We start from the raw sequence: 12,774 nt of genomic DNA on the forward strand, positions 1-12,774 counted from the left end.
TGCCTCTGTTAGCATCTTGTTACCGAGTGCTAATGAGCCCAGCACGTTAGCTGAGTTGGACCGGAACCCTGGGCTCTGGCTCCAGGCCCCACGTACTTCCACCAAACCCCACCCCGGACTCCAAGCACGACAAGTGTGGGTTTCAAGCCCCCATCAGGACCCGCGTGGGGTGATGGCGTCGTCTCCCCACCATCTTGGGCTGGGGGCCCACTTGGCATCAGGCCCAGAGCCCACGCATCACAGCCTGTGCCTGCAACAGATGGGTAAGTGGGGGGAGTCATGTTCTTCTGATGCAGACATCGGGGTGGGGAGGGGGCCACATGGGATCCGGTGAGCCCACCTCCTCCCTGGCCTTCCTGCTGGCGGCAGAGCTGGCGGCTCTGACAAAAGAACAGCTTGTGTGCCCACCTCCCTCAGCCTGTGCCGTGCCTCCCCGCAACGGCGTCTGTGTAAATAGCACTTGACGTCCTTGTTCCTTCCTGGCAGGTCTTTCTCCCTCTGAAGGAGGAGGACACTTTGCAGGATAGAGAAGGCTTCGGCTCCAGAGGGGTCAGCTTTGCTCAGCCCCTCAAAAGGACTTCTGCCTTGGTTTCCCCATCTGTGAAATGGGGACACTAAGAGTGCCAACCAAAACGAGTGGCTATGAGGATTCATGAATAAATACCTGGAAAGTGCTGGGGCGGGGGGGTGCCTGGCGCACTCTCCTTCAGAAGTGCCCAGGTAGGCCCAGTGGATAGAGGGTCAGTGAGGCTAGAAGGGGGCCCATTCTAGGAGACCTGGCCCCGGCCCTTCCAGTGCTGACGTAGATGGCACTTCATGAGCTAATTGCCTCAGCCTAAGGTTTCCTGGAAGTCCCACTGCCTCAGATGCAGTGGGTGGCTGGCCCTGTCGCTCCATGAGCTGTCTGTGATCAAGGAAAGATTCTGGAGGTAGCAAGCTCCCTGTCACTTGATGTATTCAAGCCTCACAGTTTGCATTGTTTTCTCTTCTTTGGCCACACCGCACCGTGTGCAGGCTCTTCATTCCCTGACCGGGGATCGAGCCCAGGCCCCCTGAAGTGGAAGCATGGGGTCTTAAACCACTGGACTGCCAGGGAAGTCCCATGCATTCTGCTTTTACCGTCCACAAGGACCTGTTACTTCCACTGTTTCATTCCCACATCTGTCTTGTGGGTGATCAGAGTGGGGCCGGTTGTCCCTATTTTACAGAAGGGGAAACTGAGGCTTTGTGTTTAGTCAGCACCAGAGTCAGGATTCGTGGGCACCTGGGGATTCCAAGGAGCCCTCCAGACAGTGGACAGTGAAGATTCGTGTAATAGGCTGGGGCCGTGTGTGCTGAGCAGTTCATCCATCCATGCCCCTGGGCTCCCCACCTGGTGGACCAAGCAGATGTCTGCATAGGTGGATGACTGTGCCCTCGCATGTGGGACACCGTGGGGGATACAGGTGGCCACACCGGGTCAAGCTGGAGCTCCCGCTATGCACCATCTTTTGATCCTGACCACAGGCCTGCAAGTCCAATGTTCCAAGTCCCCACTTTATAGAGGAGGAAAAATGACCCCAGAGAGATGAACCCACCTGCTCCCGCTCTCGGGGTGCAGTGGCAGAACCCAGTGCCTGGTCCCATCACTGTCTGTGGTGGCAGCTCCCTTCTCTCTGGTGCTGAGTGTGGCAGTGACCCTTGGCCTGCACTGCCCTCTCCACCCCCAGCACTTTGAAGCAGGGGACACATTCATCCTCTCATCACAGTGCTAGGAGAAAAAAAAAAAAAGAGCTCAGAGAGGTTAAGGGACTTGCCCAGTGTCACACAGCAAATGACTGACAAGGTCAGGGCTGGGCCAGTGAAGCTGAGAGGGGTCTCTTGTGCTTGCCCCTGAGCTGTGGGGCCATCCCTGTAGGCACAGGGTGCTCAGGGAATGCTTGGTTGTGCTCTTGGTTTTCTGTTTGGCCCACAGTGAGGTGCTCAGTGAATATTTGCTCGGTGAAGGAATCGTGAGAATTCAATGAGCTCAGATCTGGGGCTAAGCCTGTGTTCGGGGCCCAGGGCAGGTGAAGTGGGAACCAGCAGAGCCCCAGGACAGTGAGGAAGCATCAGGCTGTCAGTAGGGAGCATGGAGGAGGGGAGAGCGGGCAGAACTGGTCTAATTTGGCTCCTAGAAGCTCAATGAATTATTCATTTCCTACTCATCTTCCCATGACGTGTCTACCAGAGACTCTCCCCTCCCAGAATCAGGACTTATGGCCTCAGCTGCCCTCCTCCATCCCAGAAGGGGTTTCCTCCAGCAGGGGAGGGGAAAGGAAAGACTCCCTGCCTTCTGTTCCAATTCTTCTTCCCGTGGGGGTCTTAAGACAGACCAAAGGAGGACTCTAAGACACTTTATGCTCATCCTGGGTGGGAGGGGGGTGTCTGAGACCACCCTCGAACACCCTGCTCTAGACAGCAGAGTAAACAGGCACTGTTCACAGGCATTTACCACCTAATCATCCCCACAACCCTTCTAAATAGTTACAGTTGTGCCATATTGCCTGAGAGGAAGCAAGGGTTCAGAGAGATGGGTGCATTTGCCTCAAGCTTCACAGCAGATTGGTTCTCAAGCTGGATTTGAGCCCTGGGCTGCCTGCCTCTGGAGTCTGTGATCTTAACCACCCATCACAGCAGCACTGGAGCCCTATTCCAGTACCCCTGGTTTGTGCCCCTGGGTCTGCCCGGCACCCACACAGAGTCTTGCGCCATCTGGGAAAAGTTTGGCATGTAAATAAGTGATGATCAGGACAGCCCACCTCTTCAAGGACCCATCAGGGTGCAGCCTTCCCGTGATGAAGGGCTCGGCAGTGGCTTTCAACCCCAACTGCACGTCGGACCCTCTGGGGGACTTTTGCAGCTCTCCACTGCTGGCCCCCAGAGGCTGAGATGTCCTGAGGACAGCAGCCAGCCTGCTGTTGGACCCCCAGTGCACATTCACTGCCTGAAGCAGGCATTGCCATCCCATTATACATATGGGGAAGCTGAGGCTCAGCGGGGGTCACTCAAGCAGGGGCAGTGGGCATCTCTGGGACTTTGTCTCCTTCCATCCTCCCCCTGACTGACTTCAAAGATCCCTTTCTCTGTCCATAAGCAGCAAGAGCTCCCAGCCCGGGTGAACCTCTCGGCCGCCCCAGCCCCTGCGCCTGTGATGCCCACCACCCTGCACTCCAAGATGGACGAGCTGGAGGGGCAGTTGCTGGCCAAGGTGCTGGCGCTGGAGAAGGAACGCGTGGCCCTCGGTCACAGCAGCCAGCAGCAGCGGCAGGAGGTGGAGAAGGAGCTGGATGCCCTGCAGGACCGGGTAGCCGAACTGGAGCATGGTGGGTACTAGGCCCCACAGAAGGCATGGTGGGTGAGGGCATCCTTGGTCCTCGGATGGTCCTCAGGGTGGCAGATTCACTCAGAAAAAGTTTCCCAGAGGTTAAAGCTAGATAGGGTGGTGGGGAAGAGGCTGTGAAACAGAGAGGATGATTGGGGTGTTTCGTTACCATTGCCAGTTAGCATTTTCTGGCACATTTTCACCCACTATATTCTGGGAGTGGGCTAACTACTTGATATGTCAGCTGGTTTACTCTTCACAGACCATACAAGGGTGGTTCTGTTTATTATTCCCTAATAATAAACAATGCTATAAATAAATAAATAAAATGTATAAATGTATATATTCATAATATTTGTTTTATTATAATTATTATATTTGTAAATAAGACTATAAACAAATATTTATAAATAAATAAGGGAAATAAGGCTCAGAGAGGTCAAGTGACTTGCCCAAGGTCACACAACCAGTAAGTGGTGAATCTAGACCTTAAATCAGGTCTGGCTCTAAAGTCCATGCTCTTAACCACCCTCAAGAGTACCTTTGCCATCAGAATTTTGTCATTTGTTCAATACCTGGGCCTGGCACGACAAGGGTCATAAAATCATGACGTGTTGGACACTGTACAGGTGTGAGCATGAGGAAACCTGGCTCCTCAGTCCTCAGCTGTCACCGGCTTGCTCCGCGACCTTGAAAGTTCACTTCCTCTCCCCAGGCCTCATTTTCCTCATCTGAAAAATAGGAATTTAGAACTCATGAAGTCTCAGGGAGCTTTCATCTTTTAAACTTGGTGAGAACCACCCTTGAGGCTTACAGACAAGGTGAGGTTTCCAGGGGGCTAGTAGCCCTCATTCTGGAGTATGACCTGCCCACCACCCCCATCCGTGTCCACTGACCCCCACCGTGTTCACCTTGCTCACCCCGCTCAGGGTCCTCGGCCTACAGTCCCCCAGATGCCTTCAAGATCAGCATTCCCATCCGCAACAACTACATGTACGCCCGCGTGCGGAAGGCACTGCCCGAGCTCTACGCCTTCACCGTCTGCATGTGGCTGCGCTCCAGGTCTGGCGGCACTGGCCAGGGCACCCCCTTCTCCTACTCGGTACCCGGGCAGGCCAACGAAATTGTGCTGCTGGAGGCGGGCCATGACCCCATGGAGCTGCTGATCAATGACAAGGTGAGCGGGGGCTGGGCAGAGCCGGAGGGATCGGGGTGAGGCAGGGGGGACCCTGCCAGGAGCATTTGCACTGTGCTGGTCCCAGACGGGCGGGCCGTTTCCATTCTCCTGCTCAGCAGAATCAGCACGCATGAAATGCCTCCAAGATGGACGAACCCATGCCAGGCTGCGTTCTGGGAATTCAAGATAAGCCAGACCTGGGGCTGATAGGATAAGAGCTCCTGTCCAAGAGAGGCTGTCAGTGGTGTGCTGTTTACAGAGGAGCATGTGAGGATCACAGAGATTAAGAGACTTCCCCAGCAACCTGGCTGTGGGCGCAGGACTGGAAGTGCTTCCTACAGCAGGGCACCTATGGGGCCCCCAGGGCCCTGCTCATTCTCCTGAACGAAGAGAGCAGCAAATGAGGTCCTAGGACCTCTCTGGGGAGGGAGGTGGAAGGAAGGGCAGAAGTGCTCGTGGATTCCTTGTCCCCCTCCCCCCTGCAGTCAGCCCCATGCCCCTCCCCTCACGTGGCGAGTAGGCTGGTGCCATGGTCAAGCTCTGGCCTGAATGCTGGATTTGAATCCTCGTTCTGCCGCTAACCCACTGTGTGACCTTCGACTAGTCACTTACCCTCCCTGTGCCTCAGTTTGCTTATCTGTAAAGCAAGAATAATAATAACCTCAACTGTACATAGTTGTGGTAAGAATTAAATGGCTTAAATACATGTAAAGGGCTTTGAGCAGAACCTGGCATTTAACAAACTTTGATAAATGTGCCCCCATTTTATTACTCCAAGTCCCGTGCTAGTACTTTACCCATATTATCATCCTTGACCCAACAGCCCCAGGAAGTAGACACCCTATTATCCCCATTTTGCGATGGAAAAGCTGAGGTTCAGTGAAGGCAAATAACACACCCTGGCCACAAAGCTGGTGAAGAGGTGATGATGTGATTTGGGGGTCTTGGGTTCCACTGTTCTGCCCTTGGGTCACCGATCTTCCCCATGCCCAGGACTCCCACCCCGTCACCACTCTCCCAGGAGTGGACAGGGCAGGACAAGCTGGGGAGACAGGGGGAGTGATGTAGCAGGGGCATGGTGATTAAGGGGGAGCAAGGTGAGCATCTTATCACTCCATTCCCTGCAGATATCTTCCCCAGCCTGACATATTGCTTTGGGTCTTGATGGCATGCTGGTCTTTTGAGATGCCCTGGGAAATGCAGAGAACATATACTGCACCCACTTGTGACCAGCCCACAGCCACATAGAACTGCTGGGAGTGGCTGACACCCAGCAGAACCCTGCTCAGCAGGAGGTGCCTTTCATGGGTGTCCTGGAGGAGGAGGAAAGAGATAAGCCCACAGGACAGTGAATTTCCCTTGTGGCCCAGTACACACTTACCCTCTAAGTCCATCAGAGGGTAGCTGGGTGACATCTAGATCATGCTACCCAGTTCCCCTTCATAACCCCCCTGGCTGCCATCCTTGGCTCTGCCCATGGTAGCAATTGGTTCTAGTATAATAGAAGGAATTCAGCACCCTGGACAGGGCACAAGGCAACCCAATTTCCTGAAATTCTGGTGCCTTTTGAGTACCAGCCTCACAAGCTACTCACAGTTCTCATTTTATTCCAGTCTCTAATCCTTTGCCCCTGCTGTGCAAACCGGCCACCCGCCCCCCACCTTGGTTGGGGGGCCTTACAGTGGAATTTCCAGAGTTCATTATACTTCAGATGTGTTTAGATTTCACATCTTCTGTTCCCACACTCCTCTCTGCCTCTGGGCCTTGACGGCCTCTGTGTCTCCCACATGGCCCCTACGTTACTCTGTCTTGTGATATTGTCCCTGAAGTCCTCCCCTCCTGTGCAGACTCAGCTCATTTTAGGACCGGATCCATATCCCCCGGTGTCCAGAACAAGGCCTGGCATCAAGTAGGCCTCAGAGAATATTGTAATAAATTGTGATCTCGGAGAACCTAGGAGATGAAAGAGCCCTTGGGAGCCCCAAATCCACAAGCAGCAAGTACCTTTCATCTCACAGGCCAACTCCAATCAATCAGCAGTGCCTTCCAAGAGCACTGTGATGAGAAAGATTCCGAGGTTTAGTCTAGGCTCATGATTGATTAGCCATGTCTGCCTTGGGTGGAGTAGGAGGCAGAGGTGGCTGCATATTTGCCATCCTTTGCCCAAGCCCCTGACTTTATGGATGAGACTGAGGCCCGGGGGGGAACGAGCAACCTCCCCAGGGTCCTACAGGGTGTTGGTTGACAGCGCTTGGCCTCCGAGTCCAAGGCTTGTTCCATCATTCCCAGCACTTCTTGAGCCCAGCTGTGTGCCGGGCACTATGTGAGATATTCAGGGAAGGGAGGCTTGTGAGATACAACTCCCACCCTGTGTGACCTTACAGGCCTGTCAGAGTGAATAAACTACCTAGAAACAACCGAAAACCAATACTGAGTAGTCCCTTGTGATCTGAGTGAAGTGCCTGATGATATTGCTACATTGTGGAAAGACACTGGGCTGGGAGGACAGGGAGGGTCAGACCTTGGGTAAGCCCCTAGAAGGAGGGACACTGGTCTCCCCATCCCTCATCCCACTGCTCCAGCCTTGGGGCTTGTGGCACCTCTGACCTGGGGCTGGGGGACGTGTTTCCAGGTGGCCCAGCTACCCCTGAGCCTGAAGGACAATGGCTGGCACCACATCTGCATCGCCTGGACCACCAGGGATGGCCTGTGGTCTGCCTACCAGGATGGGGACCTGCGGGGCTCTGGTGAGAACCTGGCCGCCTGGCACCCCATCAAGCCTCATGGGATCCTTATCCTGGGCCAGGAGCAGGTAAGGGTCAGGGTGGGATGCAGCTAGATATCCCACCCACCAAGGGCGCCTCAGGAGGAGGGGTAGGCGGAGCGTCCCTGAGAGCACAGAAGTGAGCCGTCAGTCTGACCCAGCCATTCTGCAGATGGGCAGACTGAGTGAGACCGGCCCAAGGGGCTAGAACCTTGGGGCGTGGCTAGGACCTTGGGGCGGGGCTAGAACCTGGAGGGGGCGGAGCTTCAGCAGGGACAGAGTTTTGACTTTCTGAGCACCTGCTTATCTTTTCTGCTCCCTCACTCCATGTCTTTCTTGTTTCTTTCTGCTCTTTTGGTCCAGGATACCCTAGGCGGCCGGTTTGATGCCACCCAGGCCTTCGTGGGTGACATTGCCCAGTTTAACCTCTGGGACCACGCCCTGACACCAACCCAAGTCCTGGGCATTGCCAACTGTACGGGGCCACTGCTGGGCAACATCCTCCCATGGGAGGACAAGCTAGTGGAGGCCTTTGGGGGTGCAACGAAGGCCGCCTTTGATGTCTGCAAGGGCAGGGCCAAGGCTTGAGGGGCCACCTCGTGGGGGGGCCCCCTCCCTTGCCTGCCAATTTGGGGACCTTCCGAGGCGGGAGAGCATTCCCTCCTTAGCCTACTCACACACGCACTGGTCTCCTTTTTCACCCCACTCCTCCTGTTTTGCCATGCCTCCCGTTTCCCCCACCTGTACCCACACCTCCAGAATGCCCTGCCTTTGATGTCTGTCCTCTGATCCCACTTGAATGGGGACAAGCAGCTCGAGTCAAGAGGTCAAGCCTGGGGTGAGTCCAGGGCCTGGCAGGGAGTGCATCGCAGAGCCCATGGCTCTCCCGCCACCACTGGCGTTAGAGTGGAGCCGTCTCTCATCCTGTGTCCCCTCACCCGTCAACCACAGTTGATTCCACTGATCGCACAGCACCATCCATGGGGCTGTGTATGGGCAAAGGGCTCACTGTCTCAGTGGCAGGATGGTTATCTGTCCCCTTTCTTCCATGAGGCAGGTGTGCCCCCTTCCTCTTCAAGGCCATCGCAGGCTGTGGAGCTGTCCCCCAGCTGAGAGGAAATGACAGAACCACACAGGAGACTCAGAATCACCCCCTTCCATCTTTCCACCAGCTGCCAGTCATGGGCAGGGGAAATCTTGACGAAGCTTCTCCCCCCCCCCACCCCCCCCCCACCTGCACCCTTTCTTCCTCCTCTTTCCTTGTTTCTTTGTGTGCTGAATGGTTGCTTTGAATGTTGGTTCCATGCCTGGCCCAGCCCCACCTCAATTTCCAGGACATTCCCTTCCCAGCTCCAGCCTGAAGGGTTGTGGACCAAGATCGCAGGAGGCCCACCCATGGCTGCGTCCACTGGTATGGTCACCTTGCGCCTTCTGTGACCAGAACAGGGCCTGGACCACTTCAGCCTGGGCTGGGGACAGCGTGGGACAGAGGGGACAGCATGGCACAGAGGGGATAGCGTGGGACAGAGGCATGTGCCCCAGGAGACCCAGGCTCTGGCAGAGCCACAGTACTGACCCGCTCTGCATGTCCCTGCAGCCTTTGGGGAAGGAAAGAAGCGGAGAGGGCAGGGAGAAGCATGGAGCGGTGTGCAGGGCTCTGGATGAGAAGGCGCCCCTGGTTCTGGTCTTCTCTGCTGCCAGCCTGCTGTGTCATCTGCTGTCAGTCCCTGTCCTCTCCAGCTGGCCTTCCTCATTTGCGAGCTTTGGTCATTTCTGAGAGCTCTCCAGATCAAAAGTGGGATGGTCTATGATTCCAGGTGGATAGGGTGGGACAAGCCTGAGAACCTACCTAGGGGTCAAGGAGCATAGCAGGGGCAGGCCCTGGGGCTGGGCAGCATATGGGATCTGGCTAGGCACGGGTCAGGGTCAGCAGCTGGCTCCAGAGAGTCAAGGGCAAGGGGCAATGGTCAAAGCAGACCAACCTCATACACAGATTGTTAAGGTCAGCTCTTCTGGATCACCCCCAGCCTGGCACCCTTGCCCATCTGAGTGTTTCAAAAGGCTGGTGGCTTGCCTGGGCCCTACCCTTGAGTCCCCACCGGCTCCCCCAAGACAATGGAAGAATATCAAAAGCTGAGAAAAGCCACCCAGTCTGACCTCTTATTGCTCATATGAGGAGCTCAGAGAGGGCAAGTGACTTGCACAGGGTCACACAGCTCAATGGAGCCGAGCCAGGACTAGAACCCAGTGCTTTTTCCCCCACACCATACTTCTTGCCTGTGAGAGTCTTTTGAGTCCAGCCTAAACCTAAGAGGATTGACATTTGAGGGGTCAGAATGCTTTCCAACATTCCAACAATGCTTTCCAACACTGGACCACTTTCCTGTATGAAACATACAGACATCTTGGCATTCCCACCCCTGATCCCTGGAAGGTAGGGTGGGAGAGGTGTGATCTCCAGGCACTCTGGCAGAAATGGAGAGCTGAGAACACTGGGGTCCCTCCCCACTCACCTACCGGGTGTCTGGACAGCTGTTGGTTACTTAAGTCAGATGGGCACTGGTGGCTTTTTGTTCCTTTGGTTCCCTGTCTCTGCTCCCCACATCCACTTAGCCTGAGGCATGATGCCTGAGCTACAGACTGTGGGGCGCAGGGCCATGGAGGCTTTTCCAAGACTTGTTGCTTCTAGCCCCCGGATCCTCGTTTCCATTTCAAGAGTGCAAATAGACCATTCAGCACTTCCAGCCCAACTCCCCCTAGAAGGAGGGATGGCGCGCTTTAGCCAGAACCTGCCAGATCTAGTTGCCCTGGTAACAGCCAATGACATCAGCCCCAGTGCTGGGTCAAGCATCTCATAATGACATACGCTGTTGCTGGGGTGACGGCGAAATTTGGAACTTAGATTTCAGGAACACTGGGTTTTATTGGGTTTCTGTTATTGTCTTTGAGGGAGCAGCTTTTGTGGAGGCCTTAAAGGGAAAGAAAGAATCTTAGGAAGGAGGTGATAGAATTTGTTTGGTCACTCGAGCCCACCCAGAAACATCATCCCAAGTCCTTTATGCTTTGTCATGGTGATCGTGAAACTTCTGACCTGTGTTGAATCACCCTGGTCAGCCCTCCAGAGAGAACAGGAACAAAACCAGAGATGTTGTCGTGTAGGCTCTGAGTCTGGGCCATCGGTGAGTGGCCTGGGTCCCTATTCCCATTCCAGAATGATGAATGTCCCAAGTCCCCACTCCTCCGTCTACTGATTATCCTTCTTTGCTGAATGCCTGTTGTTTGGACTCCAGCTTTGATCTTCAGCTACTCCCGGGCACGCCAAAAAGACGGGGAGGAGCAGAGGTGCTCAGCTGCGTCCTCGAGCTAGTCCCAGCTGAAAATGAGGCTGGAACCATGTCTGTTACACCCTTGTAAACTTGCCATGCTGGGCACCTCACAGGGATCAACTCATTCACCCTCACAGCAGTTCTAAGTAGGACTGTTCTCAGCCACATTGTACAAGTAGAGAAATGGAGGCCCAGAGAAGTTAAGTAACCTGCCCATTGTCAATCAGCCCACAAGTGATGGAACCCAGAGTTCAAAGTCGGTGACATCCAAGGCCCACCCTTCAGCCTGAGGGGACAGGTGTTGCCATTGCCTGTGGAGTGGGATTTGGCCATCCACTGCTCCTGAGCCTGTTCACCCTGACCCAGAGGAACACAAAGGTGAGGGGTGGACTGGCCCCTGGGCCAGGGTCCCCTTGGGTGAGGCCAAGGGAGGGTTCTCAGCCCCTTCAGGGAGCTTGTCCCTGTGCGGGGTGCTCACAGCCTAGCCCTTCTCTCATTGGCTGGAGTTTCCAGGAGAGCTGAAAAGGGAGAGGAAGCTGGGTGTCTCCCAAGAGTCCCAGGCTGCAAAGGGGAGAGAGCTGCCCCTTCTCAAACCCCTGCTTTGGGCCCAGCCCTGCGCCAGGTGCTTCAGAGCTCTTATCTGCCAGATTTTCCCACCTTGTGGCACATGGTGCCCCTAACTAACATCCCAAGAGGCCGATCACCTTGCCACATCTGTGCAATACCTGGGACCACAGGTGTGGACAGGAAGGGCTCCGAAGCCCTCTTTACAGATGAAGATGCCAGGGCCCAGGGAGGATGAGCAGTCTTCGTGGCCACCCAGCTGGGACACTGGGGGACCTGAGCCCAGCTTTCTGACTCTGCATTCAGTGCTCACTCCATGATGCAGTGGTCCTAGCCCCCTGAAAGGGTCCCCTCTTTACTATGTTTCCCAGCATCCTTGCTCTGAGCAAACTGGGGAAGGGACACTGCTCCCCCCTCCCCAAAAGGTGGAATCATTCTCTTCACCGTCTTTGTCCCAACTGCCTGCCACTCCAAACCCCTCCCCCTGGCCCCTGACCCTGCTGGGTGGGGGAGGGGCTCATGTGGGCCCAGGCTGAGCAATGAATGAGCATGTCGAGCTGTCAGACACTGTGAAATTAGTGCATCCTACTGGCAACCCGCCTCCCCCGCCCCGCCTGATTTTGTATATAAAGTGACATGAGATGCAACATGTGTCTGTATGTGTGTGTGTGTGCGTGTGTGTGTGTGTGTGTGTGCTATGTCATGGTTTTTGTTACTTTTTGTTTTTGTAAATTTGAATGTCCAAAATAAACGTGATGTTTACTCTGAGGCTCTTCTTGCAAAGGTGGGGCTACCCTGGGGGTGCTGGGCAGGAATGAAGTGGCTACTACTTGGAGCAGGGCAGTAGGCAAAGACAGAAGGGGTGCCACCTCACTATGCCAAAGCCTCACCCAGCCCTACCTGTGCCCCCCTAACCTGACAGGCTCTGCCAGGTCCCAGGGGCAGACACACCCCTGTTTCCAGGATTTCTGCAGGAAGGATGTAAAGAACACGGGTCCCACATGGAAAGTGTCCCAGTTTTGATAACTGGGCTTTGGCCTCATTCCTAACACCTCATCCCCACCTCATGCCCCAGTTACGGGATCCCAGGTTCCTGACTTGTTCCCTGAGACCCAATCTGCTTGAATTACTTTCCTGGGTCCCCAGAGCATCCCCTGGGGTCCTGGGGAGATGGGGTGGTGGAGTGGGAGGAGCCCTATTGTATTTCAACCTGTCCCCTCCTCACGGTCTACCTGGACTCCTGGGACTCGCATCAGAGACTAGACTGACTCTCAGCGTCAAGGTCTGCTACCCCCAGCCACCCCTCCAGGGCTCAGCCCACCCTGAGAGGTGCTGATCTGGGCCCCAGCCCTCTCCGTGTAGACCACCGCAGGGGCGCAGCTGCCACCCTCCTGCCCCATCAATATTGTCACTGCTCCTGGTTAGACCTTGTCCTCAGATGGCCCCCGGGAAATGCCAGGGGGCCAGTCTGGAGTTACAGGAAGTCACACCAGCAGAACAGCCTTCTCAGGCTTTTCCAAAGTTTCCCAAACTTCCAATAAGAGGAGTTCACCCCCATGAAGCAAGGGGATAGCTGGAAGCAGCAGTTCAAACAGGAAAA

At 55.2% G+C, this 12,774-nt stretch overlaps 1 protein-coding gene across 1 annotated transcript in view; it reads left to right on the forward strand.

The window, feature by feature from the left end:
* The window catches only part of NPTXR (neuronal pentraxin receptor), a 42,307-nt gene extending 30,365 nt beyond the window's left edge, over positions 1-11,942 (forward strand). Inside the window, exons 3-6 of the mRNA XM_043880786.1 lie at positions 3,116-3,344; positions 4,273-4,520; positions 7,153-7,332; positions 7,648-11,942. Of these exons, the coding sequence (XP_043736721.1) occupies positions 3,116-3,344; positions 4,273-4,520; positions 7,153-7,332; positions 7,648-7,872 (882 nt within the window). The 3' untranslated portion in view covers positions 7,873-11,942. The remainder of the gene's footprint in view (positions 1-3,115; positions 3,345-4,272; positions 4,521-7,152; positions 7,333-7,647) is intronic.
* The last annotated feature ends 832 nt before the right edge of the window (positions 11,943-12,774 follow it).

Source organism: Cervus elaphus, chromosome 22, assembly GCF_910594005.1.
Source record: "Cervus elaphus chromosome 22, mCerEla1.1, whole genome shotgun sequence".
Taxonomy (NCBI): domain Eukaryota; kingdom Metazoa; phylum Chordata; class Mammalia; order Artiodactyla; family Cervidae; genus Cervus; species Cervus elaphus.